Consider the following 25,680-nt stretch of genomic DNA (forward strand, 5'->3'; position numbering starts at 1 on the left):
AAGCTAAGATAAGTACATCACATCCTGATGTCTGACAAGTTTGGTGTTACTTATAGAAATGTTTGTAGCAGCATCGCAACTTTCTAAACCGTCCAGGCTTCACTCAGGTAGCAGGAGTAGGCGTGTTGTTTTTTTTGAAGGCCCACACAGTGCACTGGCCCCGGATCGGTCAGGGCTTTGGTGCTTTGTTTGATATGTTTACTGGTGTAATAACTGCTACTCTAAAATGAAAAACCTTTGGGTGAGAGGAGTTAGAAAACTCTAACCCTTATGTCTGTCATATGTTTGTGCTGTTGTAGTATTACACACACACACACACACACACACACACACACACACACACACGCACGCACAAGTCTCACTGTCTTTTTTGCATGAGTAGCTCACCCATAGCTGCCACTGTAGCCTATGAAACAGAATCCAAATGAACTCTAAAACTCTTCCTTTCTCTGTTTCAATTCAGTGTCAGGTCAGTGACACTGACCTGACACCCCCCCCCCAGCACAACTGGCTGTCCGCGGTCCCTCCTAGTGAGATCATCAAAAGTCAATTTTCACATTTCATCCACCCAGATCTTCAGATACAGACCTTATCTTCACTCCTTCCTCACCACCAGTGTCTAGACTCCATTGGGGGTTATTCTCGTTTGACACATGGCGTGACTACAGACGTCACAATCCCCCAAAGACTCCTCAGATAGCTCTTAAATGTTTCCTACTCTGCACTATGTATCAGCTATATTCATTTGATAATAATTCTACAAACCCATTTTTCAAAGAATCTCTTCTGTCAGCAGAAAGCAGCTACTGTATATCTCTTCATATGTCTAAATTAAGTAAAATGCATTGTTTTGAAAAGAAGATATACACTTAATACATTTTTCACTAATTTTACCCTACAACAGGAAACAGCCCTAAATGGCATCATTTAATTTAAATGTGGTATTACATTTTAAAAATATTGAATATAGCTCAGATATGAAATGTTATTATTTTAACTATGAAGATTTATTTTTATGTTAGGGGGTTAGACATTAACCGTATTTTGCCACCTCTATCTCCCCTCTTATAGCAACACACATATACGCTCAGTCAGCAGATGTATGGGAGAGTTATTTAAGTACCATCAAATCAATTCACAGCACCACATTCTGATGCTGAACCCTAATATGTAATTATTTTTTAATACATTTTTTGCCTGAGGGTTTAGGCGCAGACACAATGCTCACATTTTTAGCAAGAAGTCCATTCAGCTCATCCCGAGAACTGCAGTGTGCAGTGTTGAGACAGACAAATATACCTTAATGGAATTGTGTTTTTTTTCTTTAGTAAATATGCTCATTTACTCTCTTGCCAAGAGTTAGATTTGAAGATCGATACCACTCTGTCTGATGGCTGAAGTATCAATCTTCTCAACCCTATTCTCTGTAAGACAGCGAATAAGTGTATTTCCCAAAATGCTGAAGTGTTCGTTTCAAGTTGCAGTACACAGAATTCAGCCACTAGGTGTCACACTGTAGCACAGACATCAAAGACCAGAGCCGATAACTCACAAAACTCAAATGAAACTCAAACTAGGCAGCGCTGAATGAATATGGATTAGGATTCTGTTACATCCTATTTCTCATCTTGAATGCTTTCAGAAACTTATTTTAGTGTACCGTTTAGCTGTAATTTGAGAAAGGTTGTGATAGCGCAGCTACCGAAACAAAGAACAGAGAAGCTTGGATAGTCCTTTAAAGGTTTTAGATGTTAATATTGTATTTTGTTTTAGTTATAATATACGCATCAAAACACCCAGAATTTCATCACAGAAAACATTTAGGTAGAAGAAGAGGGAGACACACAAAACACACTTGTACTGTGGCATCGTAGATATGTCAAATTTATATTCCACGTTTCTGGGCACAGTCTTTATGGTTGTTGCTCTTGGAATAATCTCTTGATCTTTTCACTTGTTCCACGACACAATGAGGTCAGAGGTCAAACTCAGCAGCAGACAAACATCCCTGGAGATGGTAAGGATTCAGTATCTTAAACTTAATACAATAGGACAAATCCTGATCTCACCAGCAGTCACAACATTTTATGCTATTTTTTGATCCTGTTTCTATGTCGCATTAACCATGACTATTGTCCTGTGTCTGTTTTATGTTGTGTGGAAGTCAGTCAGTTCATTTTCATGTCAAGTCAAAGATGTAATCTTTTAGAGCATTAGGATGTCTCTTCCTCCATCTGCACAGCGCCTCATCATTCCCCTTTTTCCACTTACCACCTCGCCTTTTAGGCCTGTCTCTCTCTCTCTCTCTCTCTCTCTCTCTCTCTCTCTCTCACACTCTCTCTCCCTCCCTCGCGTCACCTTGTCCTTTTTTAATCTACCTCTTTCCATCTTTAAAAGAGTTCCTTTGAAAGCCACAGAGTGAGGAGTACAAATTACATCCTGACACCTCTGGTTTACCTTCTTCCCACACTCTGCTTTTCAGTGGCCACATCAGGCCCCGACCTCTATGCTCTGACTTAAAAAAAAACAGAAGATGAAGGTGTTCTGTAATTATTTGTGCGATTTTATAAGGGATCAGCAGTAGTTCTTTGCTTTGTTTGGCTAGGCTTTAATGTAGCATTGCAGATTATAAGTACCTACTTAATTGACCATTCACTAAGACCTGCACCCCTTAGTTACTGTTGCTACTCTTATCAAGGTCCTTTCTCCTATGGCACCAATTCTGTTTACAATGTTAATGGGGCCAGAAATACAATTCAGAAGTCTTGGTGATTTTTTAAACAATGGGTCTTTGATTTCAGACAGAGGCATGGAAAAAAAGAGCCAATTAAGGTAATGGTTAACAGCATGAGTTGGTTATTAAGACTGAACTGTGTCTCTGGATGACTATTTAATGTTTTCACCTTTTAGTCCATTTAAAACAACAATCCTGTGAACAAAGTATGTGAGACCACACCATTTGCACCTGTTATACGTTGCTGTTTTTTCTCACCATTTGTTTGTTTAGCCAGTATAGTGTTACTGTTTGTAGCATTGCTTACACTGATCCCGGATTTTTTTGTGTTAAGTAGTGTTTTGTTACTTCTGCGTTTATGGTTTACTGAAGACAAGTATTTAACTCCTGAGTTGTTATAATGTAATGTTATACATTAGCTTGTTTTGTCACTTAACCTAAGATGACAAAACCAGGACCCTTAAGTGTATGTTCATACACACACATGTATGTGCTTAGGTACACAAGATACAGATACAGATGTTTTCATCAGGATGGAGGACAATTATTTCTGTGCATACCACACCTACTTTTCAGGGACCTCAGTGGATTTTGGACATGGACACTACCTCAGCAGACGAAAAATTATGTTTTGTCTCCCAAAATCCACTGAGGTATTTGTCAGTGTGCACAAGCACAGACTGCCAGCTAAATGGCCAACTGTAACACATTCTCCACCAGCTTTAAAAAAATAAAAAATAAAATCTAAGCCAAAACATAAAAAATAACTTTAACTTACATCTTCCCAAGCTGGTCACGAGTTTACAGAAACAAATGAAACTATGAAACTAAAATTGTTAATGATATTAACAACATTCCTTGTCCTTTTTACTCACATTCTTCGGTTGAGAAACGACAAAATACCACCACTCTTTAAAAGTAAAGTATCACAATTGCAGTTTAGCAAACAGTCAGTGTAAGATTAGTCTTCATCATCACTGTGCTATATACTGGTGAAAGCGCTAATGCAGGGATAATCATCAGTGACATAATAATAGTAATTCTTTCTTTCTAGCAAGTGTACTCTATGTAAATCAGTGTGGTAATGTAGTAACATTCTATGCTAGGCTATTTTTAGTTTAGTGAGTAAATGTAAAACAGGGTAAAATAGGCCTACTGACTATACTGCCAGAATATATTTCTTATTTAATGTGTTGCAAAATACTGTTTTAGTTTCTTCAATCCTCAATACCAGTGGATCCCACCCTATGTCTGAAGTAACAGGGTAGTTCTTACACTCTGTAAGGAAGACTTGCATCACCATTGATACTGTGTGTGTGTGTGTGTGTGTGTGTGTGTGTGTGTGTGTGTGTGCGTGTGTGTGCGCGTGTGTGTGTGTGTGTGTGCGTGTGCTGCTTGTGCAATACTAACCACAGCCTGTGTTTGTTAACTGGCTGACGAGATGTGACAAAGGCAAGAAAAGGAGAAAAGAGGTGCCCGAACTGCTACAGTGTGCCTCATTATATGTAGCATGATGCATAGGGTAGATAAAAACCACTCATAGTATAACATTTAAAGTACATAGTGCAGATATGGGGTGCTTCCTAAATGGCTAGTGATTAGGCTGACAAATGCTACAGATGCACAATTAACAGTTGAAAGATCTGTTGCAAAATTGTGATAATGTAACATTTGGCTCCAGCTTCATATTGACAGACATGAGAGTGGTATTGAATGCTTAATGTCAACACTATCTTTAATTTTGTGTCTGAGCACTGTAATGTGGAACATATCTTCTACATGGATATGTTCCTTGAAACAACCTATGTTCAAAATGGGTTGTCATCTCCCAGCAGCTGATACCTATTCCACTAAGATTATGTTTCGACTGCAGGCTCTGACTAGCCAGCTATGACACGTGTGGAAATGTTGTCACTGCTTATGTTTCTGTGAGGTTTTTAAAAATGATTCCCCACCCCCAAATCTGTCCGGAGTAGATTTGGAGGGGAAAAACACAAATGCTTCCTAACAATGTACGCTGTCATATGACTGTCTGCTGACAAGCAAGAAGGAAAGTGTTTGTCTTGTTTTGGATTCATCTAATTAATGCAATCCACTTTGCAGAGTTGACATGTATGGCACAGGATCTGTGTATGTTATGCAATGACATTTTGAATGGGTGGGACCACGTCCAAACTGCATGTGTAATACAACAGCAGCACCACACAGACCAAGAGTCAACGTCTGTGTGTTTTTTCCCTCGGGTTCTCTACTTCTTGTGAAAAACATTTCATTAAAACACACCAGGATGTGGCCACTGTACCAGTTAGCAAATGCTCCACTTCCTGCACCAGTTAGTTGTTCACTTTGGCTCAGTGCTGTTTCCTGCTGGGCAGGGCAGCATACACAGCATGTCTGAAAGTTTGCAGGAAACAGCTGCCTATGGTTTCATGTGTGGGGGCAGATGAGAACCCTGATACTCATGCATAAAGTCTATGTGGGGCAGAAAACCAAACTAAGCTAAAGCTGCACAGACCTGAAGAGTCGGGCTCTCAACAACAATAAATGCAATTTTTGGTTGCTGAATGTGAAAATATCACACACACACACACACACACACGCACACACACACACACACACACACACACACACACACACACACACACACACACACACACACACACACACACACACACACACATATATACGATAATTTGGGCTCAACATTTTAAGAAGATTTTAAGCACCAAAAAGTGAGGCAAAACTGTCATGATGTTAACGAAATGGTGATCCTTTTACAAGACAGGAAATTGTGGTTTTCTTATCTGTTGGTGTAAGAATGCAGTAAACTGAACATTTAGTACAATGAAATAGAATTCAAACAGTTTGGGGTGATTAGGTAATTCATTTCAAATAATCTATGAATTAAATTTGGAAGAGTGCATTCAAACATACCTGTGAAAATGGTTTAGTTGGACTTGAATATGGTTGCTATTTAATGCTAAATAGACACAATTAAAAAATGGCAGGCAAAAGAGAAACATACAATTAAAACAATGTTTATGGTGAAAATCAAAGAAATAGTGCCAAAATGAATTTTTCCATTTCTTTCATGTTTGAAATTATTCACAAGAAGCCTCTTTGGCTATAGTTATGTTTACAAAGTCACCTGGGGAGTTTTGACACTTGGACTTTGTTATCATAAAAGTGACAGTGTGAAAGTCCAGTCACATAATGCTGGAGGGGGTTTCTTTCCTTGTTGTTTAGAACAGACCTACGTCATAACCCAAAGACAGACATGTATTAGTCTATCCCTGGATCAGCCATGTATGGCAGAAAATTGGATGCTGTATATGAGAACATACATACAAAGAGTCAAATAAATAGAGTGATTATAAGGAGCTGACAACTCAATCAAAGGAAATAATGATGTCTCCCCGAGCATCTCTAATTGAATGAGATTATGTTCATACATATGTAACATTATATAACTATAATTGTCCTGAATATACTGAAAGCATTACCTTAATTTAGTCTTACAACAGCGTATTATTACTTTAATTACAGGCCATGCTAATACCCTTTGAGGAAAAAGATGATCTGTCAGCTTCACAGCATCATGTCTGTTATTATAACAAACTGGAGGTCTATAATATCTATTGACAACTTGGCCAGCACAACTCAGTGTAGCCTAAAAGAGAATGTTGCTTAGGAATAATACGAATATTAAGACATCACACTACCAAAATGAAAGCTAAGCAAAATTAAAGACAGAATCTCCATGGGAAAGTTTTAGGTCTTTCTAAATATAAGAATATCACATAAACAAGGTAACAACAAAGTAACAATATTAATAATTACATAAGACTGCTGGAAACACACTATTATATTATTTTACTTAATACAATAGATAGAACAGATAATAGAAAGAATAGTAAAATATTGATATGAGGCATTCATTTATCCTGAGATGTTTTGTCCAATGTATTTTTGGATTAATTTAAGATTCTACTATTTATTGAGAGCATGAGCAAGAAAATAAAAAGGTGAATTCAGGTAAATGGCAAAAGGCCAAAACCACATTGGGAACCAAAATATTATTTTGGAATATTTATACCACCACCTGTTATAATGTTGCCAAAGTTACATATTTATGTAATATTAACCATTGCCACGACAAATGAGTCTTTGTTTGTCAAACAATCACTTCCAGGGTCAATTATGAGCCTTAAAGTTATAAACATTTGTGTTTATGGAAAACATTGGATTTATGGATGCATTAGAAATTAACAACAGGCCTAGGTGGTTAGGCCTGGAACTTAAACCAAATATGTCCTCTAGCCTCTGGGTTTGCTTCTGCGTTGTGCGTCTCCGAAGGGCTCATAGACTTTACATGAGGATGACATCACACACATCACAAACTGTGGGCAACTTCTACTGTTATAAAACCTTCACGGATTAAAAATTCATTCGCAATACAAAGTGTTATAACTGACCTTGTTTGAAGTTTGAGATATCCTGTAAATAGTTTTATAGATGTATCTTATATAATGGTGGTCAATGGTGTAAATTATTTTTCCAATGCAATACCGCTAGTGACCACTGGGTGAATTTGCAAGCGAGGCTAAGTGTGCTCTCTTTAATACGATGGTAGCTAACAATATCTTTAAACCTGCAGCAGGCAGGTATTTGTTCTTTTGGTGACTTTGTGGCAGTGGAACGCTGTGAAAAAAACATGTTATCACCTCCTAAATTGATATGCAACATTTGTTAGTACGCTGCAAACCATTTATAAAGAAGAGTCACATTCATAGTTTGTGTCTACCTGTTGAATTTAGCTGTTTTTAGTTTTGACTAACTGCTGAGAAAATTATCTCTCTCCATCTGTTAAATGTCACGCAGTGTTCAATAGTTGTGAAGTTTTATAGCATACAGTGGGTTTTTGAAGGTCTTCGCTAACTGGCATTGACGGCAAATTACATTATGAGAGGTGAGAATGAACCAAAACAGTAACATTACAGGTCAGAAAAACCAAAACTGAGCTGAAAGGCTCTACAACGGTTGGGTGCCCTTAATCATTGGTGGTCAATTATCAGTAGGCTATATAATCCATTTAAATTCAAACTAAAAAAACTACCACTCGTGTGCTTGACTCCTGTTAGCTAAAACCTACAGATTCGCCCTTTCTTTCTCTTGGCCTAATTAGTAGAGCTACGACAATGCACCACCAGGTGGCGCCATTGGGAGCGTGCTCCTTCCCTCTCCCCTCACTTCTGTGTTTTTTTTTTTTTTTTACGGTTCTGACGTCAGCAACCTGCAATTGAACGAATGAACTAGCGAAAGAGCGAGCCCCTACCGGAGATACCGGGAGGCAGTAGCGTTACAGAGCGAATCCCAGCCGCCCGCCCCGGAGAAGCCAAACGGAAGAAGGTGCACTGTGAGCCACCGTGAAACGCCGTGCTGGAAACAAACGATGCGAGCGCTGCTCACCGCCGCCCAGTAACCTACACAACCGACGAGTGGAGAAGAAGAGAACCGTTACCGTGATTTACCGACTGAAAAACAGAAGCGACACGGAGGACGGACCCGCCGGTGAGACCACGCTCGAGAAACGAACAACTGCGGAGGCTACAGTGTGTTTTTTTGCGCCGTGGATCAAACCGAGTGGATCCTAGATTTAAATGCGTTAACGGTGCTGTGTCCCCGGCTTGAGAGCGAGCGAGCGAGAGAGAGAGAGAGAGAGAGAGAGAGGGAGCTGCCCCGAGAGCGAAAGAAAGACAGAGGGATCACAGAAGGATCGAAGATAGCACAGAAAAAGGAGGAAATAAAACAAGGATTTGCAACCAGCTTTCATTGAATCCACCTATTTTTTTTAAATTTGCCATTTCTTCCGTGGATCCGGTACCGGTAACGCTATCAAGCTGTGTTCTCTAACCATGGGATGTACTCTGAGCGCAGAGGAGAGGGCGGCTCTGGATCGGAGCAAAGCCATCGAGAAAAACCTCAAGGAGGACGGTGTCACCGCCGCCAAAGATGTTAAACTGCTGCTGCTCGGTAAGAGACGCCGGTTGAAATCCCTACCGAAGGGCCTGTTGAGCCACGGCTGACAAATGAAACGCTTGTGTCGGTGTGTGTGTGTGGGGTGGATGAAAGGTGTGGTATGGAGGGGAAGGGGGGGGGGGGGGGGGGGGGTGGTAAGAGATTATTATCACGATGGAAATTTAAGCAAAAAGCATGACGTGCATCACATGAAATAAGCAACGATATAGATAATAGATCCTCTATGTGGGTCGAGAGGCGGGTTATTTCCTTGATTTGTGCCTCCTTAACACACCCTGCCTTTACATCACATCTTCACCCTGCTCTATAATGTGATTTTATACATTACACATAAAGCCAGGTGAGTGAAATGTTCAGTACAGATCAGGTGGGGTGTAGGTAAAAGGGGGGGGGGGACTACCATCACAGATAATAACTGCAGATGGATACTAGGGGAAAAATGGCAGTATGCAGCAATGGAGGGCCAAGCACAGCTAAGGCAGTGTAGGTTCAGTGGTTTTGGGTGGGAGATTGATTCATTGATTCATTGTGGGGAAATTAGCCTTTAAGTATTTAATATATTTGACTATCTAAGTTACAGGGCGGAGGCGAAGGGGGGAGGAGGAGGAGGGAGCGATAATAAAAGGATGTGGTGGAAGAATGGGTGCAGCCACTTTCTCCATCTTTTTATCTCCTCCACCCCGCCTGCTGCCCTTATTCACTTAGGTTTTTAAGAGGCTCAGTCTTTTCTCTCTCTCTTTTTCTCTCTTTATCTCCCACCCCCTCCCCTCTTTCTCTCGCTCTCGCTCTCTCTCTCTCTCTCTCTCACTCTGTCTCCATCTTGCTCTCTTTCACACACACACACACACACATACATGCGCGCAAACACACACCCTGTTTACATTGTCTTCTTGTCTCTTATCCCTCAGGGGCTGGAGAGTCAGGGAAAAGCACCATCGTCAAACAGATGAAGTAAGTCTCCAATAATCACGGTCTAATAACCCTATAGTGTGAATGTGTGTCCGTCTATCACTCTTTCTTTCTGTCTCTCTCTCTCTCTCTCTCACACACACACACACACACACACACACATATATAGCCTGATCTCAAATTGAGCTTGAACCCTAAAAATCTTTTTTATTCTTTTTTACCATGTAAGAAAAACACTAAAACATGGCTGTTGACCCCACTGTACCTCTGATAATTATCATAACAGTGCCTGTACACGCCAGACATCAGACTTAACCATCGCTCCAGCATCTGATGTTGCGCTACATGGGTGGGAACATGTGCCAAATTGAGTGTGGAAAAAAATAATGCAGGTGCAGTGATTCGCTGTACTGCTGTGTATATACCGATACATACAGCTGTTCTATCCTATCATACAGGCTATGATAAAACATGGCACTCACACACACACACACACACACACACACACACACACTCTCAAAGTCGAATACTCCCTCCTGTACTGTAATTTACATAAAATGCTGCTGAAATGACGTTGCTATATAATCATATTAGAAGCTCGCCTCAGTTTCATTTCTTAGAGGTGTAGTCTCAGAGCAAAATTGAGCATTTTCACATCAAATTAAACTCTCTTTTATTTGTTCTTACACAACTTTTTTTTTTTATCATTCTCAGTCTCGGGGGGTTTGAGACAGGCAGATACTGTAATTGATACTGCATAGTTGTTGGATATTAATCCCTAAGGGTAGGATAAGGCAACCCAAGATCCACTTTGACTTTCTTATCCATGTCACATGTGCATTTGCTGTCCACCATAATTCTGTTGAGACGGGACAGGATGTACTGTGGTGGTGGTGGTGCTGGTGGGGGTTTATTAAAATTGTATAGTTGTAGTTTATGTAGACAGCAGGGAATGAAATCCCCTCCATCCTCCCTAACAAAAGTTACCACTACAATATTCCCACACAAGACTCCCCCCCCAACACAGTGAGTTTTAATGGATATTAACATACAATGTAATATGTTTTAGAACCAGCAGTTGCACTGTAAAGCTACTACATCACTAAAATATGATTATCATGAGTTCCTGGTCATTGCTGTAGCCTGAACCATTGTATAAATACCTTGTAGCCTAACCTGTGAAGGCCTGTGCACTAATAAAGTATTAGAGACTTAATGACTACATGAGCTACTTTTCAGTTTAGTGACTTCATTAAAGCTGTCAGTCTTATTTTTCTTCCATAGTATCATTATCATGTTCTTATGATGCTCCTATAGGGGCTTATCTTTGCTGCTTATTGCACAGTTTCTATGATGGTATTAAGGTATTTACTAGATCACTAGGTTGATCCTGTAATAGACCTACAGGTTTTTTTTCTTCAGTTTTTTCAGCTGCTTTATTAACAACATACTCTCTCTCTCTCTCTCTCTCTCTCTCTCTCTCTCTCTCTCTCTCTCTCTCTCTCACACACACACACTGTGTATCGCTCTGTCATTTTTTATCTGTAATCCAGTCATGACATATGGTTTTTCTTCAATCTCCTCCGCCGCGTCATTTTACAGACAGCTGAGTGCGTTTTAGCTGATAATAGGCTTTGGTTGTGGTCATATAGTGACATATCACATGAGGCCATGATTCAGTGGATCCAGATGAGCCTGTTTCTCAGCTGTTTTTATATGGTCACTCTAAGCAGCACGGCACATTCTGCACCCTGCCTGAATTCCCACTGGGTTCATTGAATATATAGAGTTGATCGTACAGGTCGACCTCCGGAGCAACTGAACTCATCGATTCGGCTGGACTGTAGTAAATCACACGTTCGTGTGGCTCAGAGCGACACAAATGAATGCTAATAGGTTGCTGTGCCAGTTCATAGACTTCATAGTTCATAGAAGTCTTTTATGGGAGGTTACAGATATTATAGGCTGTTATGGTCACCATACCAAAGACGAACATTATGGCAGTAAAAGATCGCTACCATTAAATGAATGTTTTATTAGTATTTTCATGACAGAGAGGGAGCCAGTTTCCTTTCAGCTGATTTACACCAAGCTCACTTTTTTCAGCCACCCCCATCGTCTCTGTTGTCTGATTACAGTCTGCAAGCTATTGGTTACACATGACTTCATGAAACTGCATCTGGCAGACACACTGTCTGTTAATTGTTGATACATTTTCATGTAATACTGTTTGCACACACAACTCAGGGGTTACCTTATTTAAGGCTAGAGAGTGACCACTGCCAGACCTTGTTAATACTTGAAGCCAGGAGAGCCTTCCTTTTTCTTTTTCTGTTGGCAAAAAATATCCTAAAGACTGGAATAATAGCTGGAGTTGTTCCATTTGAAGCCAAAAAAATGTAAGTTTTTCTATTTCTTTACAATCGGGCATGTGACATGAAAGAGACAGAAGCTGCTTTTCAAGTGGCGGACAGCGCCCTGTTGGAGAAGCCTTTAACGTTCCTGTTCAGAGACGCTGGGCTATTTCCGGAACCGCATCAGACGAGTGGAAAGCCCTCACTGCATTTTCTTTCACAGTGCTTTGAACATCTGGGGTGTGCTCAAGTGACCAATTGTGTGTGGGCGTGTGTATATTCGTGGGTGTGTGCTCCCTTCAGAGAAAGAAAAAGAGAGAGAGAGAGAGAGACAGAGATGAGTGGATTAGATTTAGATTTTTCTGTGTGTATTTTTGGGCTGCAGCATGTGTCGCAGATGTGCATGTGATTTCAAGTGAGAGGAAATAAGGAGGCTATTATGCAGTGCAGAAATACTGAAACTGTACCTGGCAGAAAGAGTGCTGCTGCAGTAGTTTGGAGTCTTGTAAGGGTTTCTTAAAGGAAATGACGTCAGCGGTTTATCAGTTAGAGCATGTTGCGTACGCCAAAAACCCTGCTTGATCTCCTTTTGAAACGCGCATTATTGGTTTCTGAGATGACGCAATCACCGAGTGTGTCGACAATAACTCCTGACAAAGCACTGATAACATCTCTGCGGGGAGCACAGGTGCACTTTGGTGTTTGTGTGTCTGTGTGACAGAGAGAGATTGAGAGATGTAGGTCTTGAGAGTTGGATACAGCACTGTCTCATGTAGGACTACATTTGTTTGGCAAGGCAGGAGAAAAAGAGAGGGAAGGAATGACTATGTGAAGAAGTAAGCAGACCTAAAGGAGAAACATGTGAATGACTGACTTTTGTATGTTTGTATGTAGTATAGTATATCATAGGATTGCCTATCTGTGAGTGTGATATTTGGGCCAGCAACCCAAGGTACTTGGTCATGTGTGAACAACATATCTCTATCTTGTGCATACAGCTCTGTGTGTGTGTGTGTGTGTGTGTGTGTGTGTGTGTGTGTGTGTGTGCAGGAGACACCATCTGCTTATGGAACCTGTGTGTGTGTTTAGACATGTGCAAAGGTTCTCTCGCTGCCCAGCTGGCAAACTGACCTCTCCAGCAGTGCCTTATGTGTGTGTGTGTGTGTGTGTGTGAAAAATAATTTAATATAGTAATATTGTCATGTAATTGAACAGAAGGGCCAACAAAGCCACTGTGAAGGATAGCCTCTAAAAAGAGCTGTGGCTTTAAGTGTGGCCCCCTTCTCTTTTTACACAAATGTGTAAATTGTTTGGCTCTTAAACACCTTGGGGAGGGGGGGCTGTCTATGGTGATGGAGTCAGAGAGGGGTGTAATTGTGCCAGGAAAGAAATGAATGATTCCTGGTTAACTTGACCAGATGTAAGGCGTTATATTTTTGAGGCTTAGCTCCCTAGCAAACAAAAGCTAGTACGATATGTTACCAAACAAGCACCTTAATGTATAAAAATATGTTACAAGATGCTGTTAGAAAATACTCAGCAGTTCAGTCTTTCATTAGACATACTTTGAAAAGTTTTATAAGTTTAGAATGATCTCAAAACATAGCGTGTTGTTGACAGTTATCAGTAAGTGTAGCTAACATAGCCTAGCCTAGCTAGTTGTTGACATGCGCCGCCTTTAGCGACGCACCCTTTAGCAAAGAGCCTAGCAAAACATAACAGCTGAAAATAATACTCCTCTCAAATCTTTAAAACCAGAAACTGAAGTTCCTCGTCATTTATTCTCTGTAGTTATTTCTGTAGAGATTACAAGAGAGCCAAAACAATTTTCTGTGAGTAACCGAGGACAATAAATGCAGAAATTAGCATAAACGACGGCAGCCACAGCTGAAAACGACTCTTAAGTTGGCAGGGAGAAGAGAAGGGAGGTTAATATTTGACATTTGTGTTGGCGAGCAAGAGAGTCCAAATAAATTAGACTCATCAATCTAAAAAGTTGATATTGAGCACAGTGTGCACCTCAGCCAACTGAAAACATTTAGCCAGAGCTATTTGGACATTTATTTACTTCATGTTTACCCTCAATATACTGCAGACAATCATTGATAGTCCAGAATATTCCTCTAAATCATAGTGTACGTAATAATATAGTATAGAATTGTGCCAACCACATATATATTGATATTAAAATAATAAAAATATATTTAACAAATATTTAAAAATCTGCAGATATGGATTTGGCCCTCTCTTTGTGTTGATTTCAGTGTAGCAGTTGATGTAAAACCCACCATATTATATAAAAATATATTCATAAAGCCAGAGGAGTTGCATCATGACGCCTTTTTTTTATAGCTGATTGTATCCAGATGATTTCTCTTTCAATCATTAACAGTCCACAACCCGTATAAAACTATACAAAACTGTACTAATCAGACGTGGCTGTACGATAGCGGAGCGATAGAGATGGTGCACCTGCGTGTTGATTTGTAGATCAACAGGCTGAATAACAGATTTGCTAATTTATACCCAATCAGGGGAGAGCCAATCTTCCGTCCTGATTACATCATCCTGGTTTAGAGACGCTTACAATATCAGCTCTGCCCTTTGAACACCGGCACTGCTCTTTGTACACCGCAGCCTATATAACGAGGCTAAAACAGCTTGCCCAGTACTGGTGCTACTGATAGCCTAATTGTTGCTTGTTTGTCCAAATGTATTAAAGGCACAAATCTGTTGCCACCTGCAGCCTTTTAGTTATAAGGCTTAATCAGTCGTGTGAAGTATTTGACATATAATATTTAGATGTCAAATGATTATGTCACCACAGTTGGCAGTGATGCTTCATTGTGATCAGTGCTGTCAGGTGTTGATGACTGTGCATTTTTCTGTTTACACTAATAGATTTTAAATGGCTTTCATAAGCTCAGGAGGTCTGACATTTGTCTAAACCCATTAAAGGCAGCCACCCGTGTCACTGAGTGTATAACTAAAATGAACAACCCTCCATATATATTTGTCTAATTATTGCAATTTTGTCAGCGCTGGAAAAAAATGATACAGTATGAGCACATCCAACCCATTCAGCCAGTCAGCTGCTGTGTGTTTAAATATACAGCACTTCTCACTCTGCCTTCTTGTCTTTTTCTCCATCCCTAGCTTTCTTTTACAGTGTGTGTGTGTGTGTTTCCGTGTGTGTTTGTGCCTCGCTGACATGATCGGAGGCGACCGGCCGAAGGGAGAACAAACGCTCTCCATCCCTCACGGCCGCACCGCTTCCCACAGGCCGTTCCCACCGTGTGTCCGCGAGCGGGTGTGTGTGTGGTTTTTCTCTAGAACAGGAGATAATTAGGTTTAAGCCTCAGAAGAGGAGAATAAAAGGGGGGGAAGGGAGTGTTGGGGGGGGTGCAAAAAAGAGGAAAAAAAGGTGGCAGTGTTTTGTGCAGAAAGGGAAGAGGGGGGCAGGGGGTATAGAATACAAAAAGGAGAGGGAGGAGGAGGGTTGAAGATGGAGGGAGACAGAAAGGGAGTTTTTAATGAAGGGAAACACGTCTCCAGTGCATAGAACTTTGTGGAAGTAAGGATGAAGAAAGAAGTGAAGAGAGAGAGAGAGAGAGAGAGAGGTGGGAGGAGGAGGGGGGGGGGAATTATAGGAACACCCAGTTGAGGCAACCAGGGATTGAAAAATTCTATTTCTTCTTCACAGAAGGGTAAAAGTGTGGGAGTGTGAAAAAAGAAACAGGAAAGGAGGGTGAAGCAAGATACAAGGAGGGAGGAAAAGTGTGCACACGATGGTTTCGGGGAGGTGAGAAGAGGGAAGCGAAGCCATTTTGAGCAAGAGAGATTGGCAAGAGAAAAGAAACATCTTCTCACTTATTAAGCAAGCGGAGGGGGAAGTGACAAAGGGAGACGAGCACAGGGTTGTCAAGGGCAGCTTGTGAAAGGGCACTCCTCTCCTGGACTCTGCTCCTCTCCTCGATAATTATTAGCTTCCTTTTCCCCAAGATGGTTAGACACACTGAGAGAATGAAAGAGAGCGCGGAGGAGAAGGGAGGGGGGGGGGTGTCGTCGGTGGCGTCGGGGAGTCACGCTGGCACCAAATCGCAAGTCTTGCATGATGAGACCGGCCCATAACCGGTCATCTGAAACAAGACCGTCAAGCCAAATAGTCACCCATCATTGGTTAAATATAGCCGTGGGCGTGCTCGTCAGCGGAATGATCGGATTGGCCGCCTGGGCGAGCTGTGAAATAACAGCGAGGCAACGTCTCGCACGTGCTGGCTAGCATGTCCCTTTGTGTGTGCGTGTGTGTGTGTGTTTAGTGTTTGAATGTCATTTGCATCTGATAAATATGCAGCTCAATGTAAAGTTAGGTGAGACAGGTTTATCAGAGAAGACACACTTTCACTTATCTCGTCTTTCTGTTTTTTTTTTATTAGTCGCTCAGTCCATGATTGACGTCTCTATTTATTGATTAGTTGTCACCTGTTAAATTAATCACCAACTATTTTGATAAACTATTAAGTCAGTTTTTTCTTGAAATATGACTCCAAAGTCTACAAATTTGCTGATTCCAGTTTCTCAGTAGAGAGTAAATGAAGTATCTTTGAGTTGTGGACTGTTGGTGGGGGGGATGTTGAGGATCTTATCATGGACTGTGGATCAATCAAGAAAATAATCACTAACCAAATAATCATTTATGGCAGCACTTACAGTTCAATGTCGTTTCGAGCTGCAAATAATCCTGAAATATTTTATGACTGTTGAAGTTTTTTTCTAATATACTGTAGACGTGTTGAGTTAAATGAACCTTATAGCTGCTACTATTTGACAATAATCACCTGTAGGACCAGTGATGAATTGATGATCCTGTTTTGGGCTAGCTACCTCCAGGTCCAGCCATAACTTCATCATCACATTGTTTGCCTTTAGCTTCTAGTATATCTCCATATTCTGTCACCCGGGTGAACGACGGTCTTCACGGTCATGTCTTTATCTGTTTGTGGACGTCTTGCTGTACGCAGCAGCTTTTCTGCTTAAATGTCTCAGAACTGGAACAATTTGTAGATTAGCATCAGATCAGCTGATCCTCATAACATTTACACTGGTGATGGGTATCGCTTGTAAAAAAAAAAAACCCTCCTCAGCCTTTAATATCTCAGATGTAGCAGACAGTGATTCATTGCTCTGCTTTTGGCTGTGTTTGTCCTGTGATTATTTCTACCAGTCTCATTTGCAGGCAGGACAAACGCAGCTCCTCGCAAAAAACACACTTCAAGTAGATTTATTTGATTAGCAAATCCTCACTCTCATTGGGACTTTCATCCTCACTCGGGCAAGATTTTTTTTCTTTTTCTGGAGACGGAGGCCCTCATGCAGGCATATGTTCTGTTTCTGATGTTCCCAGATCAGATACGGGAGACTAATTTGACCCTCGATAATCATACAGCCTGTCCTGTCGATACACATTAGCCTTTTAGTTTCTTATTACTACCTCTCTACATTCATATACTTCCTTTTTTTTTTTGTATATTATATTAAAAGCCTCTTTTTCCCAGACAGTTCTCAACTGCTGCTTTGAGACCCGGTCAACATGACTGTGTGTGTGGTCGGCGCGCTAATCAGGGCTTCTTATAAAAAACACAAAGGTCTTTTGTGGGTGGAAATTGTGTGTGTGTGTGTGCGTGCGTGTGCACGCTCATACACTTCTGCACAATCGAAAGTGGGTTTTTTTCTGTCTGTGCTTTTTTTGTTCGCGTGCCTATGTCAATGCAGTTGTGCGAGTGTGTAAGTGTGTGTGTGTTTTCCCTTTTCGTTGTGTTGGAGTTATTCGGCCGATTTGATGTCAGTTCAGTGCACCGCCAAACAATGGAGTCTTGTTACAGGGGGGCCGCGCTCAGCTGATATAAAGTCAGCTGATTGTGGCTGTGGCCTGGGTTTGTAGCTGTAAGAGTGTGTGTGTGTGTGTGTGTGTGTGTGTGTGTGTGTGTGTGTGTGTGTGTGTGTGTGTGTTTTGCTGCTTCTCTCACACCTCGGCAAGGTACAGAAATGTGAGGAAAACAGGAACCTGTGTGTGTGTGTGTGTGTGTGTGTTCTTTGGTGTTGCTAAGCTGTAATCATTTTTACTAAAACTAACTTCTTAACAGCATGTAAATCACGTGGACAAAATAATAGAAACATTTGCGAGCATGATGCACTCTCAGATCATGCAGCACAGCAGGACTGATGCTATAGTGCTGGGAACAATATTTATTGCAGGGTTCTTGTATTAAATTGCACAGTATTACATCACACTGCTTCACAGGGTGTTTCTGGTCAGTCAGTGTAAATCCAGAAAAGCTTTTTTTTTCTTTTTTTTGAGCCTTGATATGATTCTCCAACTTCAGTTTGTGTATTTTTGTTAGTACAGGAGGTAAATTGATAGATGACCTACTTTTATATATTTTTTATTGCTCACAAATGAATGGCTGCTTCTTTCAAATGATAGAACAGAAATGAGTAGACCACAAGATGCTCTTCACTTGAAATACAAATAGAAGCGTTCAGTTGTACCTCAGCCGGACCAGAGTGTTCAGAGTGTGTGTTTCCGCCAGATGTCTGGGCTCTCCTCGGTTGCCATTTTGAATCCAAAAAGTAAGTAATTAATATTGACACAAGGGAAGACAGGAGAACAGAATAATTACATTTCGACCTAGCATCTGGGACGACCTGAATAAACCTGTGGCCCCATTTGTCTCCGTCTCTCTCTCTCTCCCCTCGTCTGTCTCGTTCCTTCCTCCAGCCTCTCTGGAGGTTCCTTCAATCTACCAGTTGGCTGTAACAAAGCGCCCGTCACCTTGAACATGCTGTAATATTGACGTGATCAGCTGCTGCTGGAACAGCCGCGTCCATTAATGGTATTGACGACAGGAAACGACCGTTTTATGCAGGCAGACCTTTTTTGTAATTGTGAAAAGAAATCTAATATTTGTTGCTTTGTACTATGTTATAAAGTCTGAGTTTAATTCACAAGAGGCGTCTTTAGGTCGACCGGCAACAGAGACGGTGAAATGTGGCTGCAGCCGAGATTTTGTTTTTCACTGTAGGTAACAAGGGGGGATATATTCTCTCTGTCTGGAAAATATTCCTACTCATTTTTAGTAAATTCTGAGTGCCTTCTACTACATAACTTATTCTTCGTTCCTGGTGGGACGCAAGACTTCGACGATGTACCTCCATCTAATACCTCGCTCCATGTTAGGTCCATCTCCTTCACCACCAAGTTGTTTTTGGGACGGGCCTCGCTTTTCCTTTTTCACTGATGGAGTCCAGCTTAGTACTGGGCCCATCAAATTTGGTGTTGTTTCATATCAGAAGATGTGGCAGATTTTCCACATTGTTAACTGGATCTTGAGTGGCTCCAGCTAAACTTTTATGTCCATATGTAACCAGGATTGTTTGCAGAATAAAACAGTCAAAGACAACACTCTAGGATTCAACACACCTGACAGTTAAAGCGTAGTGGTGTGATTTGATGAGCCAGTGAGCCAATATGAACAAAAATAAATGACCACATATGGACTCAGATGTCAGCAGCTGTATGATGACGAGCAGCCTGCAGAAATACTGAGCAGATGTTAGCATTTTATTCACTGATGGGAGTTGTTGTGATCTGCAGAGCGGACGGACGTTTAACAAGCTTCACAGGCACAACTCTGGCATCAAGTTTTCCGGCCGATAAGAAAGGTTTGGAAGATATTCGACGTCAAAATAATAACGGACAAATATCACAAATGGTGTCTGAATTACAGGGTGTGACTCTACGTGCACCTGCTATTACCTACCTGTTATTTAGGAGACGATTATGACACTGCAGTCTCTTTGACTGTCACACTTGGCCAGGTGAGCACATGTGTGTTTTTTCCCCTGTAGATATCAGTCACCGGGGAGGGAGGCAGGGTGTGTTGTGCATCAGCCCTTTTTTTATTATTATTAATAGTTAATTGGAAATTGGAGAAGGAAAGGAAAAAAGGAGGAGAGGAGTGAATGAAGAAGAAGAAGAAATAATTAGGAACGAAGAGCGAGAAGATGAGAAAGAGGACGTGGCAGCGAGAACGTGGCAGCAAGTGGGCGAGACTGACAGAGAGAACAAGTAGGGCGTTTGGTGAAAAGTATACAGAGAGAGAGAGAGAGGATACGGGAATAAGGGATGAAAGGGGGACTTGGCAGAGGAGAGGGGCAGATAGAGATAACATGTGACAGTGAAACAGAGAGATAATGGCAGACAGATTTAATGAGGTCTTCCCAGATGTAATACTGAGCTGTAATTATTCTGCTCTCCTGTCTGCCCGGGTTTACACGCATGTATGTGCAGCTCTTAACATCCCTGCTGATGTAGTATGAAGCAGACAGCTTCCCCTGGCACAAAGAAGTCTCCATCAGCACATGACCAAAACCTGTAGCCAAGAGGACTCCTCCCCAGCAGGAGCCAAAAAATGCTGAACCAGAGTGGAAAATCCCAATCTGCCCGGAAATCACAGTTCAAATGTTGTATTACGACTTGTTAGTAGATAAGATATAATTGACAAATGAGAAGAGACACAAATGCTGTGGGCTACTGTGCTCCAGGAGGATTTTACTGGTAACAGAATATGCAAATAGAAAAGAGAGAATAGAGAATAGAGCCTTTTGTAATAGATTTAAGTGCTTCACATATTTTTTATTGATCCAATGTAATATAAGTGTAATGATTTGTATCTTATATTATCTTTAGCTGTGAGATCAATATCATAGTGTATCATCTAGTGTGTCCATGTGTTTAGTTTGTTAGTTATTAACTGTTGGTAACACTCTGTAACTATGCTAGCAGCTCTGGGAGGCTCACAAAGCAGCACTTTGAGCTAAATGTTGAACGTTCAATGACTGTCGACGCTAATACTAGCATGCTAACACGCTCACGATGACAGTGCTGACACGCTACACATGTTAAACTGGCTGTAATTAATATTTTGATTATATGTATGAAAAGACAACGTGTAATGTTACCCTCAGTTTTCCAGCAAGTTCCAGACCATTAGCTGCTAGCTACAGAAGAAGTAGCATGAAGAGTGTGAATATAGACTAGTGTGAAAGAAGCGCTTGAGTGAGAGAGGCTGGCGGCGCCTCAAAATGGTACAAATGGGACAACCCCTAGCGACATATTACGTTAGCTTAACGGCGCCAAATCATGTTACGTATGATTGTGGGTTTGGGACTTTTTATTTAACCCCCCCCCCCCCCCCCCAACTTTCTTAATGGCTAAGAGAGTTAGGATTAGTGTTAGTGGGCTCACTCAAACAAAAAATAAAAACAGACAAACAGACAGTAGTAAAAGCACATCATACATTAAACAAAGTACATACAGAATATCCAACACATAAAATACTCAAGTAAAGGACTGATTTCCTGTTTGAATGTCTTTTTAAAGTGGATGAGAGGTAACAGCATCATTAAACAAACTAAGTGTGTAATATAACTCACCTGCTCTGATTTCATGTGTTTTTATTAATGAAGTATATCTTAGTCAATTTAGACATACCAGCACACCCACATACTAGTTTGTTTCTGGGCTTCCCTTTGTAACCGCATCCTTAACACTGATTTAACGTCACAACGCTATGGACTGTGGGTAATTGCCTCAGACCCAGACTTACAGAAAAGTTTGCATAAAGGCCTCAAAATGTCTGTGAGACAGGCCCTCACGCACTCAGACGATTTGACAGCTATTCAGCCCTAACCCTTTGCCGATTTAGCGGGAACACGCCACGAGGTCGGCGAGTGTTTTAATGCTGGACATCGACATTGGGCCGAAGTACAACAGAGGCTGAAGGGAACAGCAGTAGATTAGCGGTTTGTCCTGATGATGGTGCCGGAGGGAACACTGCAATTCATCCTCAGGGGAACGATGTCCGAATGTTAGAGCAGAGGTAGGATACATTGTCTGGAAAGCATCAATATTTGCACCAAATTCGAGCAAAATCCATCATAGTTCAGATGTTTCGTTCAGGAGCGTGGTGGGGGAACGCCATCCCCGTAGCGGGCGCTGCGAACATGGCCTAAAAAGAAAAAACAGACACAGATCCCAAAGGGACGGAAGAGAGGTTTGTGTGTGTGTTAAAGTATGTGTGCTGCAGGATGTTGCTGCTTGACCTCAAGGTGTGATGGCAAGTGAGTGGAGCCAAATGACAGAGCAGCTGATGCCTCCATTTCACTGTGTGTGTGTGTGTGTCAGTGTTGGAGCTGTATTACTGACACCTTTGGTTATATATAGATTTGTCTTTTCTGATTATCTCCACCCTTTCTTTCATTCTCTCTCTCTCCCTCTCTCTCTCTCATCCCCATTATCGCCCATCATATTTTTATCCCCTCTTTCTCCTACACACTTTGCACTTGCTCTAACACTCCCTTAAACACTCGTACACACACACACACACACACACACATATGCGAGTAACCGTCCGAAAGTGTTGACAGGAGCTAGTCGGCGTGCACTTTGTCACAACTAAGAGCTCTTTCGACAAAGATGCGCAGCATAGCGATAAAGAACCAATCTCACAGGGTCATTTGTGTGTGTGTGTGTGTGTGTGTGTGTGTGTACGCGTGCGTGTGTTTCAGGACAAACAGTGGTGGTTAGCAACAATGCAGAACAGAGATAAAGACCTAATTGCACAGTGCGATGTGTAGGCTCTGTGTTTGTGTGTGTTCACATGAGAGTAGGTGTGAGGATAAAAATACGAGTGTGGGGGATAATGGGAGACAGAGAGGACAGAGGCAGGCATGTTGGGATTGATACAATGTGTGTGTGTGTGTGTGCAGCAGATAAGTGAAGAGAAGTCTTATATGGACCAGCAGTCAGAGATGCTGACCTTATGAACTGCTGTGCATTATAATTCAATAAATATACAACATACATTTGATCTAATGTCAAGTTGAACACAGTTTTAAGCATCTGTCTGTCTGTAAGCAGAGGTCAGAGAGTCATCTTTAGACAAAAGGCTCTGGTTCCAGGTTTTAGGTGAGCTTTAGCTGATTTGAGCGGGTGTATCTTCAGACCACAGTATACTTTGCTGACATGTTTTTGTAACAGACCGTACACAAACGTGTGATATCTCACATGCGTTCCCCAGGGGAAGTTTTGGATGTCGGCTCCATTCGCACCAGCTCCCCTCGGGGCGACCATGCTAAAGAGCGGTTGTCATCACTTAATTGCCTATAAGCTGGCCAATCGGTACGGCCGGCTGAGCTCGCAGGCCGATGCTAATATCTGCTGAGATTGGCAAAATGTTCCTCTACAGCGCACCCCTTAAAGGCAGCTGCACTGCTGAACTTCACATGAGCAGCCTCATTTCTTTAACTTGGACTACGTTATTAAAAATAAAAAAAATGTTATGGCAAGCTCGCTAATGGCAGATGGAGCCACGCAGGCGTGACTGAATGGGGTCAGCTGCTCATAAGGGCGGTGCTCCTCACCATCCATCCAAGTAAAAAAAAAACTATATCTTTGATCAATAAAGTATTGAATACAGCTCTTCTGTGTGTGATCAGCGCACCCTCATCTTAATTAGTCATTGGAACCAAATTCATATTACGTACTAATCCTAATACTAATGAGTGTGTAGCGTGTACAGTGTGTGTATGGAGGGGGTCTTTAAATTGGCAGCAACATATTGAAATCGCTGTTTGATCGACGTTGCACAAATTGTATAATTTCCTGTCAATATTAAATGTTTCATGGTTTACTAAACTACTAAAAGAGTATTCTATGACTTAGTATATTAAACCTTTTCCTACCTTGAAGCCTATAATGCCAACGTTCAAACCACTTTAACATTACTAGCTGCTGCTGGACAGTTTCACACACACACACACACACACACACACACACACACACACACACACACACACACACACACACACACACACACACACACACACACACACACACACACACACACACAAACACACTCCACATACTAAAAAACAACTTTGAACTTTTTTGTTGTTGTTGATATTTATAATATAGCAACTATCAAATTTCAAAGGGCATTACAGCCCAGCAACACACAGATCCAGATCGTTTCATGATTATTGGTGGCTAACTGATATCCATCATGACACTAAACACCTGCTACGAGCTTCCCAAAATTAGAGCCGAGTGATGATATCATGGCGTAATATCTCTGTTAAATTGCCCATATGTTAGTCTCTCTCTGTCCATCTGTCTGGCTCAGTGTCAAACTAAACTATGTTTCAGGTCACTGTGCAGATTGTGCCAAAACTGAGGGAAATAGCACACACACACACACACACACACACACACACGCACACACACACACACGCACACAAACGGACCTCTCTCTTTGCTGACAGAAGGGCTTGGAGAGTGGGTAATGAGATAAGGTCCTCATGCATGAAAGCTCACGTCAGCAGGCCAGCCAGCCACACACACACACAAAGGCGCGTGATACATCTTTTAATAACACTTGCTACAACACTAATCTTAAACCTTTGCTCCATCTAATTTCTCTTACGTTTTCTTTCCAGCTGTATTCACTGTTTTTGACTTTCTTTCTCTCTATACTAGAGTAAATAAAGGTTAACAAAGGTATAATAGTATTAACCTTCAACCCTCCCACATTGATTTCTACTTGAACTGGTTAAACATTGTATGGAAAAGTTTACATCTCTCTTCATGAGGAATGTTTTCTTTGTTGTTGTGCACTATGAAAAGTACATCATCTGTGTTTTAAATGGTAACGCAACAGTAAGATAAACTCTTAATGATGTAGTTGGATTTAGGCACTCTGGCTCTCAGGAGCACCCCTAGCTCTATTCTTTAGGCTCACTCTGACTGGTGTTTCATGTCACCGTGAAACACGCATCCCCCTCTTTCTTGGCGTCTTCAGCTCCGCGCTCGGTTTCCGCAGAGACCGCAGCATCCAATTAAGAGTTTGTCCTTGTTTCACCTCGCTGAGGCGAGGAGCGACTGAAGGAGGAACTTCAGAAGAAGCGTCAGGCTGGCAAGTCATTAGTAGAGCAAGAGAAGAGAGGACAGACCATAAGTGAAGCCACACAAGAAGATGTTTGTTTTCTGCTCTGTGTGCAGTTTTTATTGGACATGTAAGCTGATGTGGACATCACACAGATAAGAATGAACAATATATCCCATCAGACCTCTGTGTAAAAGTCACAGATGTAAAGGAGCCTGGTGTATTTATATCGGACTTGCAGGCTGCCTGATTGTTCTGAAACATTACACTACCTGGGACCATGCTGTCCTCCAGACAGACACACACACACACACACACACGCACACAACATAAACATGATCACACATAAACTTGCATACAGATGTATAGCACACAGAAAGAGAAGCTCTAATGTATACAGACAATGCTCTAGCTGCTGAGGTGTTTGTGAGACTGTGTGTGTGTGTGTGTTTGTGTGAGAGAGAGAAACAACAGCAACTAACAATTATTTTCATTCTGGAATAATCTGTTGATTATTTTCTTGATTTATTCGATTTACTGTCACAGAAGACTAAACAAACCAGAAAATATTCATATCTTGGATGCTGGAATATTAAAATGTGGAAATGATTCAAAACAGTTAATGGCTTGTCAAAAATAG

At 41.4% G+C, this 25,680-nt stretch overlaps 1 protein-coding gene across 1 annotated transcript in view; it reads left to right on the forward strand.

Moving 5' to 3' along the window:
• The first annotated feature begins 8,057 nt into the window (after positions 1-8,057).
• The window catches only part of LOC133981385 (guanine nucleotide-binding protein G(o) subunit alpha-like), a 77,141-nt gene continuing 59,518 nt past the window's right edge, over positions 8,058-25,680 (forward strand). The window contains exons 1-2 of the mRNA XM_062420035.1: positions 8,058-8,767; positions 9,682-9,724. Coding sequence (XP_062276019.1) covers positions 8,650-8,767; positions 9,682-9,724 — 161 coding nt within the window. The 5' untranslated portion in view covers positions 8,058-8,649. The remainder of the gene's footprint in view (positions 8,768-9,681; positions 9,725-25,680) is intronic.

Source organism: Scomber scombrus, chromosome 6, assembly GCF_963691925.1.
Source record: "Scomber scombrus chromosome 6, fScoSco1.1, whole genome shotgun sequence".
In the NCBI taxonomy this organism is placed as follows: Eukaryota; Metazoa; Chordata; class Actinopteri; order Scombriformes; family Scombridae; genus Scomber; species Scomber scombrus.